This window comes from Triticum aestivum, chromosome 2B (genome assembly GCF_018294505.1).
Source record: "Triticum aestivum cultivar Chinese Spring chromosome 2B, IWGSC CS RefSeq v2.1, whole genome shotgun sequence".
Classification (NCBI taxonomy): Eukaryota; Viridiplantae; Streptophyta; class Magnoliopsida; order Poales; family Poaceae; genus Triticum; species Triticum aestivum.
In genome coordinates, this window is record NC_057798.1 from 264,498,295 (window position 1) to 264,520,618 (window position 22,324).

At 48.9% G+C, this 22,324-nt stretch overlaps 2 protein-coding genes across 4 annotated transcripts; both read left to right on the plus strand.

Moving 5' to 3' along the window:
- Positions 1-9,910: 9,910 nt before the first annotated feature.
- LOC123044693 (protein RRP6-like 3) lies at positions 9,911-18,516 on the plus strand. Of its 3 annotated transcripts, none has more exons than XM_044467522.1 (12): positions 9,911-10,315; positions 11,127-11,377; positions 11,450-11,548; positions 12,321-12,404; positions 13,124-13,210; positions 14,287-14,407; positions 15,177-15,355; positions 15,440-15,478; positions 16,454-16,650; positions 16,739-17,237; positions 17,413-18,071; positions 18,201-18,516. In XM_044467522.1, exons 1-12 carry the CDS (start codon positions 10,009-10,011, stop codon positions 18,280-18,282), a joined length of 2,604 nt encoding a protein of 867 aa, XP_044323457.1. In that variant the 5' UTR covers positions 9,911-10,008; the 3' UTR covers positions 18,283-18,516. The 3 variants fall into 3 exon arrangements, with proteins under 3 accessions (XP_044323457.1, XP_044323454.1, XP_044323456.1); XM_044467519.1 differs by having other exon boundaries at positions 9,912-10,315; positions 16,142-16,650; XM_044467521.1 differs by having other exon boundaries at positions 9,913-10,315; positions 16,142-16,650; positions 18,217-18,516.
- Positions 18,517-18,699: 183 nt separating this feature from the next.
- On the plus strand, positions 18,700-20,106 carry LOC123044694 (ATP synthase subunit gamma, chloroplastic). Its single transcript, XM_044467523.1, has one exon. The coding sequence runs from the start codon at positions 18,823-18,825 to the stop codon at positions 19,897-19,899; it is 1,077 nt and encodes a 358-aa protein (XP_044323458.1). The 5' UTR covers positions 18,700-18,822; the 3' UTR covers positions 19,900-20,106.
- Positions 20,107-22,324: the final 2,218 nt, after the last annotated feature.

The window sequence follows — 22,324 nt, forward strand, 5'->3', positions numbered from 1 at the left end:
ACGAAATTACACGCTTCACCGACCTGGCATCCATAGTACAAAAGTACTGTGCGATGGAGAGTACCTGGAAAACCGAAACTAAGTTTTGGGACAATCCGGCTCCGAACACAACCCTAGTCCGAAACAACAAGGTGCATCATGCTCAGGCACCCGGGACAAAAACCAAAAAGCAAAAACCCCATAAAGGGCACGGAACCGTACTGGAGGGATGGCTCAGTAGACTTTGTAAAATCCATAGTACAGAGGGCGCCACTCCAACACATAGCCTTCGAGCATGTTGGATACTACGGCAGGTGGCCAAAAGTGGCGAAGAGCTTCTAGCCCCGGAGAACCAGCCCAACAGTACCAGCACGATATTAACAGTCTTCGAGACTTTTGCATCAAATAATATGCGGAAATGAACAATTCGCAGCCTCGCCGAAGTATACCAAGTAGCAACAACAAATCCATGGAGCGACACGGCTATCACCTTCAACGCCAGCGACGAACCTAAATTCCGAACAGCCCGAGCACCAGCCGCATTGGTCCTCAGTCCAATAGTGGACGGCTTTCGTCTTACCAAGGTACTCATGGATAGCGGCAGCGGATTAAACCTCATCTACGAGGAAACCCTTCGAAAAATGGAAATAGACTGGAGCCGCATTGAGCGAAGCAGCACAACCTTTAGAGGAATAATCCCTAGTCGGGAAGCACGCTGCACAGGAAAAATCACACTAGATGTGGTGTTCGGCTCGCCGGACAACTACAGGTCCGAGGAGGTCACGTTCCAAGTGGCCCCGTTCAGCAGCGGATATCACGCTTTATTAGGGCGAGAGGCATTCACAATTTTTCAAGCTATACCCCATTATGGGTACATGAAGCCTAAAATGCCCAGGCCCAATGGAATCATCACTCTTGTCAGTGATCCGGACATAGCACTCCGTGCCGAAAATAAGACAGCCGCACTAGCCCTAGAGGCACTATCCGAAGCCCTAGCGGCAAAGGAACTCACTGCGCTGCGCTCCATGGTGAACAGGGATGATGTGATACTCGATAAGAGATCCAAGTCCACCTCTTTTAAACCAGCGGACGAAATAGTCAAATTCCAAGTCCATCCAACAGACCCCACAAAGACGGCCTCCATTGGGGCACAATTAAACCCTGATGTAGACGCCGCACTACGAGAATTCCTTCGGGAAAATTGGGACATCTTTGCCTGGCACCCTTCAGATATGCCAGGAATCCCACGCAGGTTGGCAGAACACAGCCTAAACATCCTAAAAGGATTCAAGCCAGTCAAACAGGCTCTTCGGCGATTTTCCGAACCCAAAAGACAGGCAATGGGAGAGGAGCTAGCCAAACTATTAGAAGCCGGATTCATCAGAGACATCAAACATCCGGACTGGCTAGCAAACCTGGTAATGGTACCAAAAAAGGACAAATCCTGGCGCCTGTGTGTCGATTTTAAAGACCTTAACAAGGCTTGTCCAAAGGATCCTTTCCCCCTTCCCCGCATCGATCAAATCATCGATGCTACCACTGGGCACGATTCATTATGCTTCCTCGACGCATACTCCGGCTACCATCAAATAAAGATGGCGGAGACAGACCAAGCCGCAACGGCATTAATTACTCCATACGGACCATTCTACTTCAACACAATGCCCTTCGGACTCAAAAACGCCGGCGCAACATATCAGCGCATGATTCAGACATGTCTGGCTACCCAAATCGGCAAAACAGTGGAGGCATACGTAGACGATGTGGTCGTCAAGACCAAACACGTCGAAACTCTAGTAGACGATTTGAGGCTCACATTCGACAACCTCCGAGCATATGACATTAAGCTCAACCCGGAAAAATGCATTTTCAGCGTACCAGCTGGAAAGCTCTTGGGCTTCATTGTACCCGGTAGAGGAATTGAAGCAAACCCAGCCAAGATCCGAGCTCTGTCACAGTTGGATATCCCAAAAGACCTCAAACAAATACAAAAATTGACTGGATGCATGGCGGCTCTAAGCCGCTTCATCTCCCGTTTGGGAGAAAAGGCATTGCCCCTCTATCGCCTCCTCAGGCGCACCGAACACTTCGAATGGACAGATGCTGCCACGGCCGGACTCGAAGAAATAAAGGCCATATTGGCAACAAATCCGGTCCTGGCCGCGCCCAACTTGGGCGAACCAATGTTGTTATATATCGCGGCAACACATCAAGTTGTAAGCGTGGTGCTCGTCGTCGAACGAGAAACAGAAGGGCACAAATTCCCTCTTCAAAAACCAGTGTACTACGTATCCACTGTCTTAACTCCATGCAAGTCCCGGTACCCACATTATCAAAAGATAGCGTACGTGGTGTTCATGGCATCCCGGAAGCTGCGACACTACTTTCAAGAGTGTTCGATAACAGTGGCCTCCGAAGTACCTCTCAACGACATTATAAACAACCGCGACGCGACGGGCAGGATTGCAAAATGGGCCATCGAGCTCTTACCATTCGACATAACCTACAAACCACGGCGAGCTATAAAGTCGCAAGTTTTGGCGGACTTCATCGCTGAATGGACTGAAGCCGAACTCCCTAAAGAGTACGGCGCATACTCCAATTGGATCATGCACTTCGACGGCTCTAAAATGTTGGCCGGCTTAGGGGCTGGCGTCGTCTTGACGTCCCCAACCGGAGATACAGTCCAATACGTACTTCAAATAATGTACACGGACTCCAACAACGCAGCCGAATACGAGGCCCTTCTACACGGTCTCCGGATGGCAATCTCCATGGGCATTCAATGCCTAGAGGTCCGAGGGGATTCAAACCTCGCACTATCCCAAGTAAATGGAGTCTTTGATGCCAAGGATCCGAAAATGGCAGCCTACCGTAACGCCATCTTAAAAATGTCAGCTCGGTTCGAAGGACTCGAATTCCACCATGTAGCCCGGGATAATAACCAGGCGACCGACGTGTTGGCACGCATCGGCGCAAAACGTGACGCCGTCCCTCCAAACATCTTCCTGGAGCGGCTCTTTAAGCCATCCGTAGTATGGGAAGAGGAGTCCGGAAACAACAATCCGGAACCAACCGCACCGCCCAACACCGAACATTCTGACACAACCGGTGGCTCAGCCAATGAAATAACACCTTCAACCCACGAAATAATGGCAGTCATTGCCCCGTGGACGGAACCATTCCTAGCCTACTTAATTAGGCAGGAACTCCCCGAAGACCAAAATGGGGCCCGCTGCATAGTACGGCGATCTAAAGCCTACAAAGTCCATGAGGGAGAGCTTTATAAGAAAAGCACAACCGGAGTCCTTCAAAGGTGCATCTCCGAAGAGGAAGGGCAAAATCTGCTGGCTGAAATTCACGCCGGACTCGGCGGGCACCACGCCATAGCCCGGGCCCTTGTAGGCAAGGCCTTCCGTACAGGATTTTATTGGTCGACGGCCCGGGCAGACGCTCAGGACTTAGTCCAACGATGCGTCGGGTGCCAGCTTTTTGCTAATCAAAGCCACATGCCACCCACCGCCCTCAAAACTATACCCATCACTTGGCCGTTCGCGGTCTGGGGGCTTGACATGGTTGGACCCCTTAAAGGGGGAACCCACAAGCAAAAGTACATATTGGTCATGGTGGACAAATTCACCAAATGGATAGAGGCCAAGCCAGTTAAAACGGCCGAATCCGGACCTGTGATAGACTTCATATCTGGGGTAGTACACCATTATGGCGTCCCCCACAGCATCATCACCGATAACGGCACGAACTTCACTGTCGACGAGGTTAAACTCTGGTGCAAAAATATGGGCATCAAGCTCGACTACGCTTCAGTCTATCACCCTCAAACTAACGGTCAAGTCGAACGAGCAAATGGTCTAATCATGAGCGGCATCAAACCCAGGTTAGTGCGGTCCCTCACGGAATCTAACACGCACTGGGTAGAGGATCTCGACTCCGTACTCTGGGGGCTGCGGACCACGCCAAACCGTACTACCGGATTCACACCATTTTTATGGTATACGGCGCAGAGGCAGTTTTGCCCTGCGATATAATTCATGACTCACCTCGCGTGCACATGTACGAGGAAAGAGAGGCCGAGGTGGATCGGCAAGACAGTTTGGACGCCCTAGAAGAGGAGCGCGACGTGGCGAAAGCTCGTTCCGCATTCTATCAGCAGCAGGCTCAAAGATATCAAAGCAGAGAAGTACGGGCCAAAACTTACAATGTTGGCAAACTAGTTCTACTCCTGCCGGACAAGAAAAAGGACAAACTCCAGCCCAAATGGGAAGGTCCCTTCATCATCGACCAAGTCCTGACCGGCGGAGCATACCGTCTGCGAAACGCATCGGACAACCGACTCGAGCCGAACCCATGGAACGCAGCCCGCCTCCGAAGATTCTACGCCTAGCGCGGGACTCATAGTTCGTCTCCTTCCTCCGTCCACATTTTATACTTCAGTAGTCTTTTGTTTCTCTCTTTCCTCCTCCCTTTTTCATAAAGCCTTTGAAGGCTGATCTGCGCATTGTTCGCACACACTTGACGTGCTACTCGCACTCATCATACATGGGGGCTTCTTTAACAGAAGCTTATTTATACGGGCTTCATGCCCAACACATGTGTCAAACTTCCGCATGTACCTTTTATTCACCATTATATGCATCGATATGACTTAAGTTTTGGCCAAGCTAGGTTGCCTGGCTCCTGTGCTTACCCCTACGTTCCCGATTGTTCGGCTAGGAGGTAAAGGGAGCACCTCTGCGATTGTTACTGCCGGGTCAGCCGGATGTGTACCTCAGACTGGGTGAAGCCGAAAGCTAGCGTTCTTAAGGGAATATTCGGTCGGTGACTTGAAAGATGATTTCTTATTTATTTATTTATCTGCCCCAGATGCTTTTCTGCTCTTTTCGCAGTCCGGACATGCACTTTAGGGCATGCCTCCCAGGGAAAGGAACCCCTAACGGAACTATTCTCCCTGGAAGATGTTTCTTACTAACCATGTAATATAACATAACTAGTTGGGCACTTGTCTGATAAAGCACTAATGACCCCTACGCCTGGTCTCCATGCATGCCCTGGTTTTTTCATAACCGTGAGGGTATTCGGACACACTCCGGACTCTAGGGTCCCGAGGTTGAAGCAAAAAGGTCCGCAAAGACAAACGATCTACAATCTGGCTAGAAAGCATTTTACATGTCATTTTAGATTACATCGTCAAATTGACTGATTGTACTCCTCTTCAATCCCATCTAACAGGCTGTCTAGCTTACAGTCCCGTTGGCAATACTTAGCGGCCAACTCTACTTGGCCGTACATTAAGCTCACAGGGATCTCCTTCCCATCGGGCCCCACAGGTCCGACCTCGGCCATGTGGTTCGGATCCGCCTTTGTGTACCGCGTCTTCACCATGGCCCAGGCCTCCCTGGCGCCTTGACAGCAGGCCGATATCTTCCATAGACGGAAGCGCTGCCGTGCTCCCTGAAGCTTCTCCGCAAGCCCTCCAAGACCCTCGGGTAGGGAGACGGACGGCCATAAGGCCTGGGCGACGCCACTCATCGCCTGCCGAACACGTTCGTGCAGTTGCAGCAGCTCGGGAAATTGGTCACCCGTTGAACCGGGCATTTCCTCCGTAGGGCGACCTGTGAGCACACCTACAGACACATTTCTGTCAATCGACTTCCTCGCCGAACTCTTCTTTTCAAAAGAGTTTGCTCAAGCACTTACTGTAGATGCCGCGACGAAGCCACTGATTCTCCTTTACGGAGTCAGACAGCTGGACCCGAACATCTTTTAGTTCTTCGCCCAGCTGGGTGTTGGCATCTTGGAGTTTGTTCCTCTCCTGCTGCACCCTCATAAGCACCTTCTCGCCGGCCTTCAGCTGGCATAGCAGATGTTGCTTGTCCGGATCTAGTCCGGCGCCCTCTGCAATATTATTGTCAGACTTATACGCACGCCGCACGCCATAAAATCTTTTTGAAATATGTGTTACCAGAGGGGGTCTCTGTGTCTCCTCCTGCAGCGGCTAGTGCGGCCTCAAGTTGGGCCTTGCACTCTTGAAGCTCCTGGGACAATTGGGTATACTTCTCCGTAAGGTCCTGCATATCAAATGATCCTTAAATCAGTTATTCTAACCACTTTAAGTCTCGGGGGCTACTGGCATATATAACTATTAAAATTCCTTACCCGTATGTCTTTCACATACTACTCCGTGGCTCTGGTTAAACCATCTTGAGCGGCACGGAGGTGTGCGTCTCCCGCATTAAAGGCATTCAACGCCTCTGGGGAGAAACACGCGTCACGAAGAACTGTCCGGCGGCGCCTATGATTCATGGCGCTCTCCACCTCAGACCTGGTGGCGGACAGCCTGTCGGCATCCTCCGTTGGAGGAGCATCCGGCTCGCGCCTTGCGCTCGCCTCCCCCTCCGGACCAGGTGTTGGAGCCTGGCTGGCGGAGGCTTGGTTGGCAACCTCTCCGGGCACAGTCCGGCGAGCGCTCTTTCTCCTGGAAAAGTCATGAGCATTAATATACCTCCCAGGAGTCTTTCCCTTAAAAACGGTGGCGTGCTATACCATTGCGGCGATGTTTCGATTCGCACCGCACCCCTCTTCCGCTTGCTGGGCCGAACTAACCCTTGTCGGTCAACCGCCGCAGGTTCGGCTTCCCGCCTTGAAGGCACCTCCTGCGAGACACCGTTGGTATGCGGTGGTCAGAAATAAGCAGGGATGAAGTAATGGTGTCAGGACTCCGGTCATAATTACCTGGGAAGCCGGAGATAAACCGGGGTAGTCAGCCGTAATGGCGACTAGAGCATTGTCCATGCTGAGTTGGTGGAACACCCCGTCAATTAGCTCCACCTCTATGTCTGGATCCTCTCCGGAGGCCGGATCAAGGGATCTTCCCAGATCCTTGGGTTGTGGAGTCGGACTGTGTATGCCCTCCACATCCCGGTGCAGTTCCTGCGTCAAAATCATAAAGTAAGACACTTAACTTTGAAAGCACGGATCGGATAGATAGACGTCCGCTTACCCAGCTCCGAGGGTTATTCATGGAGAATCCATTTAATGGACTCGTGCGGAGGAAGTCCTCCTTCCCCCCCTTGTACAAGCCGGACCGGATCTTCACCAGATCGGCGGCCGATCCCGGTCCCTTGCGGCCATGACGGGTGGCGTCATTCTCCCCGTTGAAATCCCACATGGGGTGGCCCCTATATTGGAGCGGCTGCACCCCTCGCATAATGCACGTGGCCATGACTCCAATCATGGTCAATCCGGAATGGGCCAGCAACTTTATCCGGCCCATCAGATATTGGACGCTCCTGTCATCTTCCCGTTGAGGGCTCCGCGGGCGCCAACTCAGGCGCTTCTTCAGAGGAGCGTTGCTGAACTCCGGGAGGCCGATCCGAACTGGGTCCGGCAGTGAGCGTCTTCCATATAAAACCATTCCGAAGGCCAGTCTTCGGATGCCTTCTTCGGGGTTCCGGATAGATATCCGGTCCCGGCGATGCGCCATATTTCGGCTCCGTCCACTTGATATATCAACCCCTCGTGAGAACGGGGTACGAGGCAAAACAATCTCTTCCACAGCCCAAAATGGGGCTCGATGCCCAAGAACAGCTCGCAAAGAGCAACAAAACCCGCAATGTGCAAAATGGAGGCAGGTGTAAGGTGATGAAGCTGGAGTCCGTAGAACTCCAGGAGCCCCCGGAGAAACGGATGTATGGGAAATCCGAGCCCCCCTATTAGATAAGGGACGAAGCACACCCGCTCTCCTTTGGAGGGATTGGGGGTGTTCTCCGCCTGCTTTCCACCTTTGTAGGTGTCCAGTCCGGCTCGAAACGGGACCATGAAGGCCGGAGGAAGGTATCCCTCCGCTTGGAGCGTCACCAGCTTGCTGTGCGGGACTGAACATCTCCTCCAATCTCCTGGCTGAGGGCTGGGAGCGCGAGAGGAGGAGCCGCGTCGACTGTCCAAGATGGAGTGGATTTTGTCAGAGGCGCTCCGATGAGTACTCGTGGAAGGAGGATGGTGTGATTTGGATCTAGATCCTTGCCTCTCTTATAGGCAGCTTATTCGTGCAGCTTGGGGGTAAAACGTAAAAATACCCTGGCTTTTCGCATTCATACGACACGTGGAAGAGGGCCATTATTGGGCGTGGAAGCCAAGGAGCGCAACATTTATGAGGAAGCCGGACACTATTCGGCAAGCACATGGAATTTGGAGGAGAACCCGCCTTGCAACGCCGAAGACAATATATGCACCGGACTCGTCGTCATTGAAGCCTGGTTCGGGGGCTACTGAGGGAGTCCTGGACTAGGGGGTGTCCGGATAGCCGGACTATCATCATCGGCCGGACTCCAAGACTATGAAGATACAAGATTGAAGACTTCGTCCCGTGTCCGGATGGGACTTTCCTTGGCGTGGAAGGCAAGCTTGGCGATACGGATATATAGATCTCCTACCATTGTAACCGACTCTGTGTAACCCTAGCCCTCTCCGGTGTCTATATAAACCGGAGGGTTTTAGTCCGTAGGACACAATAACAATCATACAATAGGCTAGCTTCTAGGGTTTAGCCTCCTTGATCTCGTGGTAGATCCACTCTTGTACTACCCATATCATCAATATCAATCAAGCAGGAGTAGGGTTTTACCTCCATCGAGAAGGCCCGAACCTGGGTAAAAACATCGTGTCCCTTGTCTCATGTTACCATCCGCCTAGACGCACAGTTCGGGACCCCCTACCCGAGATCCGCCGGTTTTGACACCGACACTCGTCTTCTTCCTCTTGCCCGTAGTCATCTGGAAACTCGTGGTCAAGTGGGAAGCCGTCCAGGTCCACGCCGACCTGATCACGCATGAAGGCCGACTAATCATAGCCAGCGCCCGGCGTGAACCCCCCGCGACCGTCCTGGCTTTGTGTCTCGTCGGGGTCATAGCCAGCGGCCGGCGCACCGCCCTCGAAGATGAGGTTCTGCATGTAGTCCTCGTCGCCGACAGCGGGCATTTCGTCGAACAGGTTGCGCGTTCGGTACCACATCGGCCGACATCTGCCGCGCGCGTTTCCTCGCGCCTCCGGATGACGAGGCACCAGCTACCGGTGTGGCGTTGAGGTTGATAGGCGCGGGCGCGGGCGTGGAAGGCGCCACCACGCTCACGTCGGGCGAGCACTTCCCAGAGAGGCGCGAGGCCTACAGATACACGTGGAAGCCGGGTAACGGGGTGCATGCCGATGCGCGGGGTGAGTCGGGCAGCACCATCCGAGGGAACGCGGACGAGCCGGTGCTGGCCGCGGCGGCCACTGGCGCCGTTGACGAGGTCGTGCTGGCTAGGGTTTAACCCTAGCATGTAGAGCGCCTCCCTCGTTGTCGCTGCGACGCGGGTGTTGGTGGCCTTCGGCGGCGACGGCGGCAGCCGCGACGGCTTCACCCCTCGCGTCCGCGGCGTGCCTCCGGCTCTTCCTCTTGGCCGACTCCGCCGCCCGCTGTTCGGACGTCAGCGCCTTCTTTGGCTTGGCCGCGGCGGCGGTTTTGCGCGGGGCACAGAGCTTGCCTTTGCCGGAGGGGGCGGTCTTCATGCCGGACGTGTCAAGGGAGGCGAGGCCAGCGGCGGCGTCGAGGTCGAGGTCGTCGTCCATGGCGGGTGCGGGGCGGGAGCGCGCGCGGGCGGGAGGGTTTTGGGAAAATGGGGGAAAATGATGCTTGCTGCCACTGACCAACGGGCCCGGGAAGAGGAGTAGGCGCGCGTGCACGTCCGTCGCGTGTCTGCGCCGATGCAAATCCAGCTCAAAATTGGGTCGGAAATGGATCGCCCGCGGACGAAAAGCGGACGCACGTCTGTTTGGGTCGGCGCGTTGGGCCGCTTTTTGTGTCCGCGCCGACCCCTTGGACGCGGACGATCGTTCCGTTGAAGTTGCTCTAATGTTGGATGGTCGCTCTTGTATCCGGTCCGCGGATTTTAGTGTGTAGTGTGTCTCTACCGCAAACGGTCCAAGATCCCAAACTTAGCAAAGGTCCGTCCGTCACTACCGCGAGCGAGGGAGATGCACACCGTCAACCTCAAGTCGCGCGCCGCCTTGGCGGCGGCCGCCGCGTGCTTCGCGTTCCTCGCGGCGGCGGTGCTGCTCCATCGCAGGCGTCGCCGAGGTATATCGCCCACCTCGCCTCGCCGCGTCGAGGAGCGGCGCTCCCGCCGCGCGCGCCGTGCCTGCGAAGAGGAGGAGAAGCCGCAGGGCCGGTTCAAGCGCGTGCTCGCGGATAACTCCTACTCCCCCTTCAAGCACCTCCGACGTCAGGGTGCCGACCAGGCTGTTGACGGCCACCCCGACGAGGCCAAGCCGCAATTGCAAGGTGCGCCACTCCTTTTGGCCTCGTCATTGCGCTCATTTGCACGGGATTTTTATTTTTGATTTGAGGAGCTGGCGTGTAGGGTTGCGTGGTTGTGAAGCTCCACCATACATTGCGATGGCTGACTGACAAGGTTAAGACTCGGCTGTAGTAGTATATGTTCTGTGGGGCATTTCATCAAACACCTCGTGCCAAGGTCGTACCGAATTTGACCATTGCTGCTGGATTTGGACATTGTTCTTCTGCCACACTTGCATTAGGGAATTACCGCGCTGCTAGTCACGGCTTGCACAAGTGCAAACTACTGTACAGTTGTCGGGTTAGGTGGTCAATATCCTTCGTATTGGAACCAGGTGCAGCTGCTGCGTTGCCACCATGTGTAAAATGCAGCACAATGCTGGTCCGCTGCATGCTTCTATTTGCCCATGACTAGACACTAGTATACTTAGCTAATGAAGGTAGTGACCTTCTGCTGTACCAGCACTAGAAATTGTATTTTGCCCTGTATATATAAGACCGTACCCATGTACTTGCCCTGTATATTCAAGACCGTACACTTGTACATCCTTATACGTCATATAAATATTTGAAACAACTGATTGCTCTCATTTTCAAAAAAATCCTCACTAGGCAATTTACTAAATCTTTTTGTGCTTATTTATCCCAGGAGCCTAAGCTGTTATTCGCATCGAGATAGTGCAACTGCCAAGCTGATTGTAGAATCTTTTTAATAATCTTTAAATGTTCACCATAAGCAAATTAATTGTACCTTTGATATAACCTGAAAGGAATGTGCCTTTTGCCATCATTACAGAATCATCACAAAAGATGCACCCATTTGAGGATGAAATTACTTCCTTACTGGACAACCCAACCAGATATTCGACTTTTTGTAACTTCACACCAAGCAGCCAATGCCCAGGAATGAGCAACTCATACAATTGGGTCAATACAAAAGCTCAATTGGAGCATCTGGCTGGATTGTTGGGCGAGGAAAAAGCTTTTGGTGTTGATACAGAGCAACATAGCTTTCGGTCATTCCTAGGATATACTGCACTTGTGCAGGTAACTGCCAACAGATGCATTATTGATGCTTTTCAGCTTATTAAGTTTATTAAGGTTGTATTTTTTTGGTAGATATCTACCCAGAACGAAGACTATTTGATAGACACAATTGCGCTACATGATGTGATGGGTATTCTACAGCCAGTTTTTGCCAGTCCGTCCATCTGTAAGGTAGTCTATCTTTTACATCTGATGTCATCAGGCATCCATTTCTTTCGTTTCCGGCACTATGATTAGCTACTTAAAAGCACTACTTAAATTTTATGCATTTCAGTAATAAACTGGGCCTTGGAACGTCTAGAATAGCACACGTCGGTGATTAGGCACCGCGGTGCCTATGGCGTGTGCTTTTAGCACAGTGCATTTAGGACAGGTATTACAGGGATAGCGTGCACATCCTAACAAAAACAGGTTATTTCATCCTGCATCCCAGGCAAGTATATATAGAGGTACACGTGGGGAGATAAGCAAGAAACAATACTCACACAACCACATGTGAGGACTTTTTGAAAAATTGGTTTTTGAGCTGGGAGCACATGATTCCAAGCTCTATTTGGCTCTACCACCCCTCTGAATCATAGCTTCTTAGATATGCTAGCATCTTATTTGTGTGAAGAAGTGTAAGCACAAAGGCACAACGATGTAATACAAGATGCTCATTAGATGACATATCTGAAGGACAATGAGTTGTACTGTTTCAGAGACTTGCCAGTTTCTGTCAACACTAATAAAACATGGATGTGCACACATGTGATCCTGATTCTTGCATGCCCACCTTCTCATAATAACTCTCCCATGGCTTCCTTGATTCTATGTATTCCCCTCTTCAATATATTTTGGACTTCCTTGAAATATTGATGTATGCTTGCCTCAACAGAATATCCACAATGCTTTTGTTTCTAAAAGGTCACAATCATTTATGTTCTGCTTTCTTTTGCTTTAGATTTTCCACGGAGCTGACAATGACGTTCTTTGGCTTCAGAGAGATTTCCATATTTATGTTGTGAATATGTTTGATACTGCCAAAGTAAGTTCCTCTATATCTGGGAAGATTCATTATAATTCTGCAGAGACTTATGCAGTCTGTGAACAAGTATATCTGGTAGTTGTCCCGCATTTTTTTTCTTAAGCAGCCAGTTATGTGGTGTGTCATTCACTACTTAGAGGTGGCATGAAACACCGTTTTCATTTAAGTGACTGCAGTTTTATACACTGAAATTTCTTACACAAATGGTCTATTATTTTGATCATTGCAAACTTCTTGGGTACCCATTTCCTGTCGCCTGCTCTTGTGCCCTTTCTCTTAATTTTGAATAGAAGGTTTCAATTTCTTTGTGGGGAAAAAGATGGGCCACTGAGCATCATCATCTTATATTGTGTTCGGTACTTCTGTCTTAGTTTCAGATATATGCTGTCTGAGTATTGCTACAGTCAGTTGCTTCTTTTCCAATTGTGTTGGTTTATGTTTTCAGTTTCAATCACAAAATTCATATGAACTGATCAACTGGAATACAAAAACTTTATATTTGTGCATTGCAGCTCAGAACCAGGAGTAGTTTATAGTACCAATTTCCTTTGAATTAGTCCGTGCCCATAAATATTTTGGTTCTTGAACGTCTTTGTTACTTGGTACCTTTGCCCCTGCTGTTCATAAGGCTATTCATATGCCTTTGCGCTCTCACTTTTTTGTTATTATGCTACGCGTCTGAGCTTTGCTCAATTGCTTGTTGAAATCAATATTTTCAGGCATGTGAGGTCCTATCAAAGCCACAGAAATCCTTAGCATATTTGCTAGAATTGTATTGTGGAGTGACCACCGACAAGACATTGCAGGCAAGTAATCTTCCAAGTTTGGCTTAAACAGCGAGCTTGCTAAAGCCTGTCAAGTGTTCAGTGACAGTTAGTGTATGTACTAATTCTTTAGTAGCTGGTTAGATCCCATGTGCCTCCTCAACTTGTACATGAATACTTTTCAGTATCTGAGAAAATAAATGAACTATTGATGGTGCTATATACATATTGAATCAAACCACAAACCTTGGTATTTCCTTCTAAGGTTTCTAAATGATGTAGAAGACAACGTCTATAGAAGTTGCAACTAAGGTTTTCAAAAAAATATGTACCAATTCTTGTGAACTATTACTTTGGTTTATTTACCAGGGAAGGGGAGCCTTGGTGCAGCGGTAAAGCTGTTGCTGGGTTCGAACCCTGGAAACAGCCTCTTGCAGAAATGCAGGGAAAGGCTGCGCACAAAAGACCCACAGCGGTCATACCCTTCCCTGGACCCTGCGCAAGCGGGAGCTGTGTGCACCAGGCTGCCCTTTTTATTACTTTGGTTTATTATAAGTGCCCAACCGGAAGGTATATGTTTCACTTCAGTTTAATTTCATAAGCCCTAGAAAATATTAATTGCGTATTGAATCCTGCTTGATATGTTATTATTCATGATGCTAGAACCCAGTACAGCAGTAGGTTTCCCCCAATAATGTTCTACCAACTGTCTTCGTGTATAATTATTCATAATACCTAGTCAGCTCTGACATGATCTCCCGATCACTGGCCTTGACACCCTTCACAACCTGGCCCTGAAATGGATGTGACATCCTTAGTTCTTTTTATTCTTTACTTGCATCGATGAATTTATGCTCAGTTTAGCTGTCTTTTCGTTACAGCTAATATTTTCCGAAGTCTAGTAATTTATTTGCTTATGCATTCAATTTGGTGTTGAATACCTTAGATGCAAAAGAAAATGATACACAAGTGCCTTCTGCCTACTTGTTCTCATCGACTCTTTACCTGTGCTTGCAAATCTCAGTTTGCTAGGCACACGGCACATCAGTTTCAAATTTCGAAATTGCTTCCGTAATTGTCGCTATTTCTTTTCATTTGACCTTATTTTGAGATTTCAGCGTGAAGATTGGAGATTACGCCCGCTGACAGCGGAAATGATTGAGTATGCCCGTTGTGATGCTCACTATCTGTTGAACATTTCAAATTGTTTGGCATCAGAGCTCCATGCAAAATCCTGCGGTGTGTTCTAACTTCTAAGTGCTATGTCCTTATTTCCATTGCAAGAGTCTTTACTGCCATCTAGCACATTAACAGATATTGTATTATTTTGCTGTTTAGCACACTCAAAATCAACAATGAATGCTGAATACAGCTGATTTTGATATCCCTGAACTATTGAAGTAATTAGAGCTGATTTCCATCAGTAGTTTTTGGGTTCTTCACCCTTCAGCCTTTTCTTATTGCCAATAAATGGAGCTTACTTGATGTAGCTGTGGAATTTGAATCCTTCATTACCGGAAATCATGTATAATTTTCATTTTGTGCTCTAAGTCTCCCACCACCTGAGCTGTGGCAGGAGAACTATCTTTTGTGCTTTCTACATATAAAAGATTCCGGAAATAGTACTCTTAATCTACAAACAAAAAGTATATTAATATATTAAGAATGGGAAATAGTCTAATACGACCGACTGATTTCATGCAGAAATCAGCCGGGTCGTTCACTTGCCATGTGCACGTGGTCCCCACACATTTCGTCTTCCAACTCCTTTTCTTTTCGTTTTCTCCTTATCTTTATCCCTCCCGAAGCTTCTTGGCTTCTTCCCCAACCTCTAGACAACAGATGCGAGCGCTGCTTCCTCCCCCCCATGTGCGCATCAAGCCGTCCGCCGCCGACTGCAGCTGAGACGCGCTGCACCAGCCCAGCCGCCCACTGCTGAGAATAGTATATTAATAACCCCCTGCTTCGCATTTAGTTTTGATCGGTTGTAATATCAATTATGCTTCAGATTCTCCCGATGGTAAAATCAATTTTTTCTTGGAGGCTAGCCGTCGGTCAAACATGGTGTGCATGCAACTATATACAAAGGAAATTGAATGTCGTCCAGGAGCTTCCTCTGCAGCATCTATTCTCTCACGAAATGTACAAACTCATGGACTTGATTCCAAGAAATCTAGTGAAGTGAAGGTGCTTGTTTTCCTTTTTCTATGCATCTGGTCAGCCAGCTCGCCAGTGATTTTGTTAAGTTCTAAACAATTTAATCTTTTGTAGGATCTTGTTCGGAAAATTTGCGCATGGAGGGATTTAATGGTCAGCCAACATAATGTTATTTCCCTTTTTGATTGTTTTTTGCATTTCTGTTGGACTATGCTCTTTTATTTGGTGAACCTTGTTAGTTGCAAGTCTAGGTTGTAGCAGTGTTGCTGTGGTAGGTTAAGGGATGAGGTAGTAACACTGCCTTCGGCTCGATGCTGTCTTGGCAGCAACCTATACTTGGCAACATAAGCAGCTCAGTGTTTGGAGTGAGCCTGATCTCCCTTCTCGTGTAGATTGGTCTCTTGAACAATTCTTATATCTTTTCACACAGAGTGATTAGATATAGAAAAAGTTTGAAAACATTTTGGGGGTATGGAAAGTGACTAGCTTAGAACAAACCTAATCAAATTGATAAATTTTGAGAGAAGATAAGCACACCTGCATTGAAGACTAAGCCAACAAACCTGAGGGGACCTTGTGGCGGCGTGAATAGGTGTGGACCCACATGACATTGGCTGGATCAGATTACTCATCCATAGATTATAATTAACAGATTTCTACACAGCCGCTTGTATTTTCTCAAGTATTTTCTCGAGTTCCTTATCTCCTCCTATTCATGGTATATTATGTTAAAAAATTGCACATCTGCATTATTGTGGTTCTGGGCCTTCTGGTCTGTTCTCCTTTCTAATTCCTTCAAATGTCTTGGGATCTCAGGCTCGCATGCATGATGAAAGCTTGCGGTATATCCTGTCAGACCAGGCTATAGCTGCCCTTGCTGTAAGAGTTCCAAAAGGTCGAACGGACATGTGTGCTGTCATAGCAGAAACTGAGCCAAGTGCTTCAACTATGCATCCTTCCTTGTCGTCACCATCCCCTGTAGTTGTCGCTCACATTGAAGAACTCTGCTATCTGATTGAGGATACCACTGTCAGCATGGATAACTTATTTACAACTTTGCTTGGGAAGTATAAAGAACCAAGTGGGTTATGTCGACTATCAGTTTATAATTATAACCTTGTATCGCAGCTAAGCTTGAAGCAAACAAATATATTTGCTTTTGCATCAAGTGGAGAAAAGTTGTCGACAACACCACCTAACAAAAAGGCTTCCCGGGAATCATTCATTAAAAAGTTTTCATGCAAGTCCCCAGTTTATCACAATTGCAGGATCTACGCTAGTGATGGAAGACTACTTTGCTACTGTGACCGCAAAAAGTTGGAATGGTTTGTTTCTTAAATGCTATAAGTTGTTATAAGTATGTGACACTAACATCATAGTTATTTTGTCAAACTGATTGATTTTATTTCCCAGGTATATTCAACGGGATTTGGCAAAGTTAGTAGAAGACAATCCTCCGGGAATCATGCTGCTGTTTGAACCTAAGGGTCGTCCCGAGGATGAAGATAATGAATTTTATATTCAGAGCAAGAAAAATATCTGCGTTGGATGTGGAGAAAAGAGCCACTATATCAGATATAGAATAATACCATCTTGCTACAGGATGCACTTTCCGGAGCATCTGAAGAGCCATCGTTCACATGATATTGTACTTCTGTGTGTGGATTGCCATGAAATTGCTCATTCAGCTGCTGAGAAATACAAGAGGCGACTAGCAGAAGAATTGGGAATACCCCTTTTTGTACAAAAAATAGTGAACTCGGGTGATAGAAGTTTAATAACCGACGCATCAGTATCTGAAGATAAATTGAATGAAAAGGGTGTGTCCCCTTTGCTGCTGAGGACTGCTGCAATGGCCCTTCTGCGGCATGGATCCACTATGCCTTCGAAAAGATGTGAAGAGCTAATGCAGGTGCCAACATCCTTCTAGTATTTCTGGCTTCGTCTATATGCATCACTTACAGTTTCCTGACATTGTATTATGAAACATACCTTTTTAAGCTAGTTGCCAGTATTTTTTTCCTGATTAGACATGTATTTGTTCTTAGCGGTAGATCTGTGTTACCGATACATTCATTTCGTTACAGATTGTGAAGTCATACTACGGTGGTAGGGACGTGACTTCCGAAGACCTGGAGATGGCATTACTGGTAGGTATGAGCCCCAATGAGCGAAGGAGACTTGAAAAGAAAAAAGGGTATCCTCATTCTTTTAGAGCTCAGACTGAAAACATTATAAGAAAGAGCAGCAACAAGGCCATCTTAGAAGACATGGGAGATGATTCAAAAAATAGGCATACTTTATCAGAGCAAGTTTCAGAAGATGGGAACGGGAGTAGCGGTCAACAAGATGCTGACGGGACTGGGTGTAATAGCCAGGCTGAAGATTTAACTGTGAGCCAAAGAAGCGCAAGCTTGTCAATCAGTATGGATGATTCTACTTGTGACCCTAACAAGGAGAAGCTTGGGTCAGATGGAATGCAGCGATCAAGCAGCGGAACTCAGGCAAATGGCCATCTCGACGAGGATCCAGTCAGCAGTGATAATTCCAGCCAAGCTATTTCCAAAAATGCTGACAAGAAGATATCACTGCTAGGACACGGGCACCACGGTAAACAAGTGGTCGAGCTTTTGCTGGCCAACGGTGGGGAGGAGGCCGTTCACCAGTTTTGCCAAAGATGGAGGCATGTTTTCGTCGAAGCTGTCCACCCTCGTTATCTACCTTCTGGTTGGAATATAAAGCACAGGTAAAAAAGATCACCTTTTGCTGCTTGATTGGTTAATTGTTTAACACATAAAATTTCTTGTGCTTGCGAATCGTGATGCTCTTTACTTCGAATCTATTTATCATTTGAAATCAAGATATTTATTTACAGAGCATCTTCTGTGCAGTGGAAGAAGGGATTTTGGCGACTTCAGTGTGTACAAACCATCCAACCAAGAGCCTCAGCCTGTTGACTGATTAGGAGGATTAGTACTTTCTTTTTATATAAAGTTGTTTGCATTTTATCAAGCCTATATATGCTTGTATCACCGGATTCTTTCGGTATGTGGCATCTGGCCTTTTTCCAACTCTGGAATTTTACAAGATTTTTGTATGAAAAAGAATATCGAATTTTGATTCACTTGGGCTAAGTATCTAATATGTACTGTAGTATATCTGCAGTGTATCCATTCCTGTCCTCTCCCAAAGAGAAGTTCCCTTTTTTGTTGCTGTAGTTTTAAGAGTTTTATTTATTTGGCAAGGCAAAAAAAGAAATGAATTGAGAAATGGAAGCAGGCAAGGGGCAGAGAGTAGGCGGCCAGGGCGCGCCACATGATCCGCGGCAATCTCGCAGTGACTAGCCCTCCACCACTCAGCCCGGCTTGAAAACCCCACCTGCTCACTTCTCCACCCAAACCCAATCCAAAATCTTTCCCTCCCTCCCATCCTTTCTTCCCCTCCGCCTCCGCCTCCGCCTCTGCGGCCGCCGGTGACGCGCCAGGCGCTAGCTAGCCATGTCGTGCTCCCACCTCTCCACCGCGTGGTCCTCCTCCGCGCTTGCCAGCACCTCCACACGCCGCCGCGCCTCCACCGGCAGCAGCAGCCTGGTGGTGCGGTGCTCCCTCCGGGACCTCCGCAACCGCATCGACTCTGTCCGCAACACGCAGAAGATCACGGAGGCGATGAAGCTGGTGGCCGCTGCCAAGGTCCGTCGCGCGCAGGAGGCCGTGGTCTCCTCTCGCCCCTTCTCGGAGGCTCTGGTGGAGGTGCTCTACAACATGAACCAGGAGATCCAGTCGGAGGACATCGACCTGCCCCTCACCCGCCAGCGCGCCGTCAAGCGCGTCGCGATCGTCGTCCTCACCGGCGAGCGTGGTCTCTGCGGCGCCTTCAACAACAACGTGCTCAAGAAGGCCGAGGCTCGCATGGAGGACCTCAGGCAGCTGGGCGTCGACTACACCGTCATCAGCGTCGGCAAGAAGGGCAACGCCTACTTCCAGCGCCGCGACTACATCCCCACCGAGCGCTTCCTCGAGCTCGCCGGGATCCCCACCGTCAAGGACTCGCAGGCCATTTGCGACCTCATCTACTCCCTCTTTGTCGCCGAGGAGGTCGACAAGGTGGAGCTCGTCTACTCCAAGTTCGTCAACCTCGTCCGCTCCGACCCCATCATCCAGACGCTGCTGCCCATGTCCCCTAAGGGCGAGATCTGCGATGTCAACGGCATCTGTGTCGACGCCACCGAGGACGAGCTCTTCAAGCTCACCACCAAGGAAGGCAAGCTCACCGTGGAGCGCGAGAAGATCAAGATCGAGATGCAGCCCTTCTCCCCCGTCGTCCAGTTCGAGCAGGACCCCGTCCAGATCCTCGACGCTCTCCTCCCGCTCTACCTCAACAGCCAGATCCTGCGTGCCCTCCAGGAGTCGCTCGCTAGCGAGCTCGCCGCCAGGATGAGCGCCATGAGCAGCGCCACAGACAATGCCATCGACCTCCGGAAAAATCTCTCCATGGTCTACAACCGCCGACGCCAGGCTAAGATCACCGGAGAGATCCTTGAGATCGTCGCTGGCGCCGACGCCCTGTCCGGCTGATTCCTCCTCGCCACCTGAGCTGAGCCGCCGCTGTTATATATAACTCTTTGCCTCCTTTTCTCCTCTCTTCTACTTATCTTGCTTGGTCTGTGTCTGTCTGTAATAATTTCTCATAGCACAAAAAAAGATGTCTGTTCTAAGATTCAGTTCGGAGATGCCAAATGTATAATCCAGAGTAATTTATCTATGCAGTCCCGCCTCCACCCATATGCAATTTGTTTATGCAATCCAGAGTAATCCCATATGCAGTTTCTTGGTAGAAACTCTAGTGAGATGGTCCCCACTTAGTAGTCATTCAACAAATCAACACTTATAAAAGAAACCCAAAGGGCATCTCATAACTGCTATCAAGGAAAACAGTATAATCAAAGAACAACAAAGGCACAAACCGACATGTAAAAACTAGAATTATATCAAAAATCATATTGGCCATCTTGTTCATTCGCTTGCTTGTGAGTCCGTAGGTAGTGTAGCCACTCGCCACGAACAACGAAATCTAGTAGTCGTTGAAAAGACATTGGTTAGGGCAGCACCTCACGTAGCGCAGACTTGCAATCCTCCACAACCAATCTAGAGGGTCGTAGAAACGGAATCTTATCCTAGAACAAATGTCAAAGTCGCCGTACCAATAACCGGCCAACTGCATGCGTGCATCCCTTGATAGACACAGTGATGTATGGTGAAAACCTAGTTCATGATCTTTTCACACTTTGAGGGAAAAAATGGAGCAAATCAAGAGAAGAACACAAAATGAACACTCAAATGACAGAGATTCAATCACACATATGTTAAATCCACATACACATAGAGGGATACAAGGGTCCAAGTCCAACACAAGAGGGCAAACGAGGAACTAGTTCATCCCAATCCTTGAAGGAGTTGAGGTCTTTGTATCCAAGAGGATCTTCCCTGGAAGGAAGGGGTCTTGAATCCATTTGGAGATCTTCTCTCACATGGAGGCCTTGATCTCCATTGGAGAGGTAGGTGGGCGAGCAAAACTCAATCTTGAATGAGCTATAACCTTTGCTAACCCTAGCTAGGAGGAGTGGGTATATGTATAGTGTTTCACGAGATGAGAGAGGGGAAGAGGGGATACATGGGCCTCTGGCCCGGTTAGGCACTCACAGGTGCTGGACGTCAGGGTTGAAGGTTGGGTGTCTGGGGCTTCACGTCGGGCCGGATGTTCGGGCCGGGGCCGGATGTCCGAGTTGGACTGGGGCGCCGGATATCCGGGCTAAGGGCCGTATGTCTGGCCGCTGTAGTATTTCAACGGTCTTCTTCGTCTGTGTACTTGGGGACTTGGTCTTCATTCCGAGCGTCTCCCAGGTGGTCTTCTTCATACCTAAGCACACATAGCATTTTCCATTGAGGTAGTAGCCATGTCTCACGTGGTTCATATGGAAGCTTGTTAAGAAGAGATGTCACCTCGATCTCGATAGCTCTTGCACGTGTTCGTGTCGTCGGTCCACTTGGCACTTGGGGAGACGAAGGTAGGTCCATGGGATGACCGTAGGATGCTCCACATAATCTCCCCCCTTGGGAAAGATCCGTCTGTCACGCCCAATATGCGACCCTATCCAAAAGGAACTCGAAGGTCCCACCAAGGATAGACCCGCATATTGAAATGCTTTTGCAAGATGGATATCATTACATCAACATTACATAATGGATGGGGATACATACAAAAGGCATACAATGCCACATGAATACAACATCACAATACATAAGAGCAACATCCGACTATGGATGAAACACAAACAGAAACTCAAACGACATCCACCCTGCTAGCCCAGGCTGCCGACCTGGAACCTATCCGTTGATCGAAGAAGAAGCAGAAGAAGAACTCCAAAACAAGCAAACATCGCTCTCGCGTCATGATCATCGGATAACCTATACCTGCAACTGTTGTTGTAGTAATCTGTGAGCCACGAGGACTCAGCAATCCCATTACCATGGGTATCAAGACTAGCAAAGCTTAATGGGAAAGGAAGGGGTAAAGTGGTGAGGTTGCAGCAGCGACTAAGCATATATGGTGGCTAACATACGAAAATAAGAGCGAGAAGAGAGCAAATGGAACGGTCGTGAAGTTAGCAATGATCAAGAGGTGATCCTGAACTCCTACTTACGTCAAACATAACCCAAAACCGTGTTCACTTCCCGGACTCCGCCGAAAAGAGACCATCACGGCTACACACGCGGTTGATGCGTTTTAATTAAGTCATGTGTCAAGTTATCTACAACCGGACATTAACAAATTCCCATCTGCCACATAACCGCGGGCACGTCTCTCGAAAGTTTAAACCCTGCAGGGGTGTCCCAACTTAGCCCATGATAAGCTCTCACGGTCAACGAAGGATATTCCTTCTCCCAGGAAGACCCGATCAGTCTCGGAATCCCGGTTTACAAGACATTTCGACAATGGTAA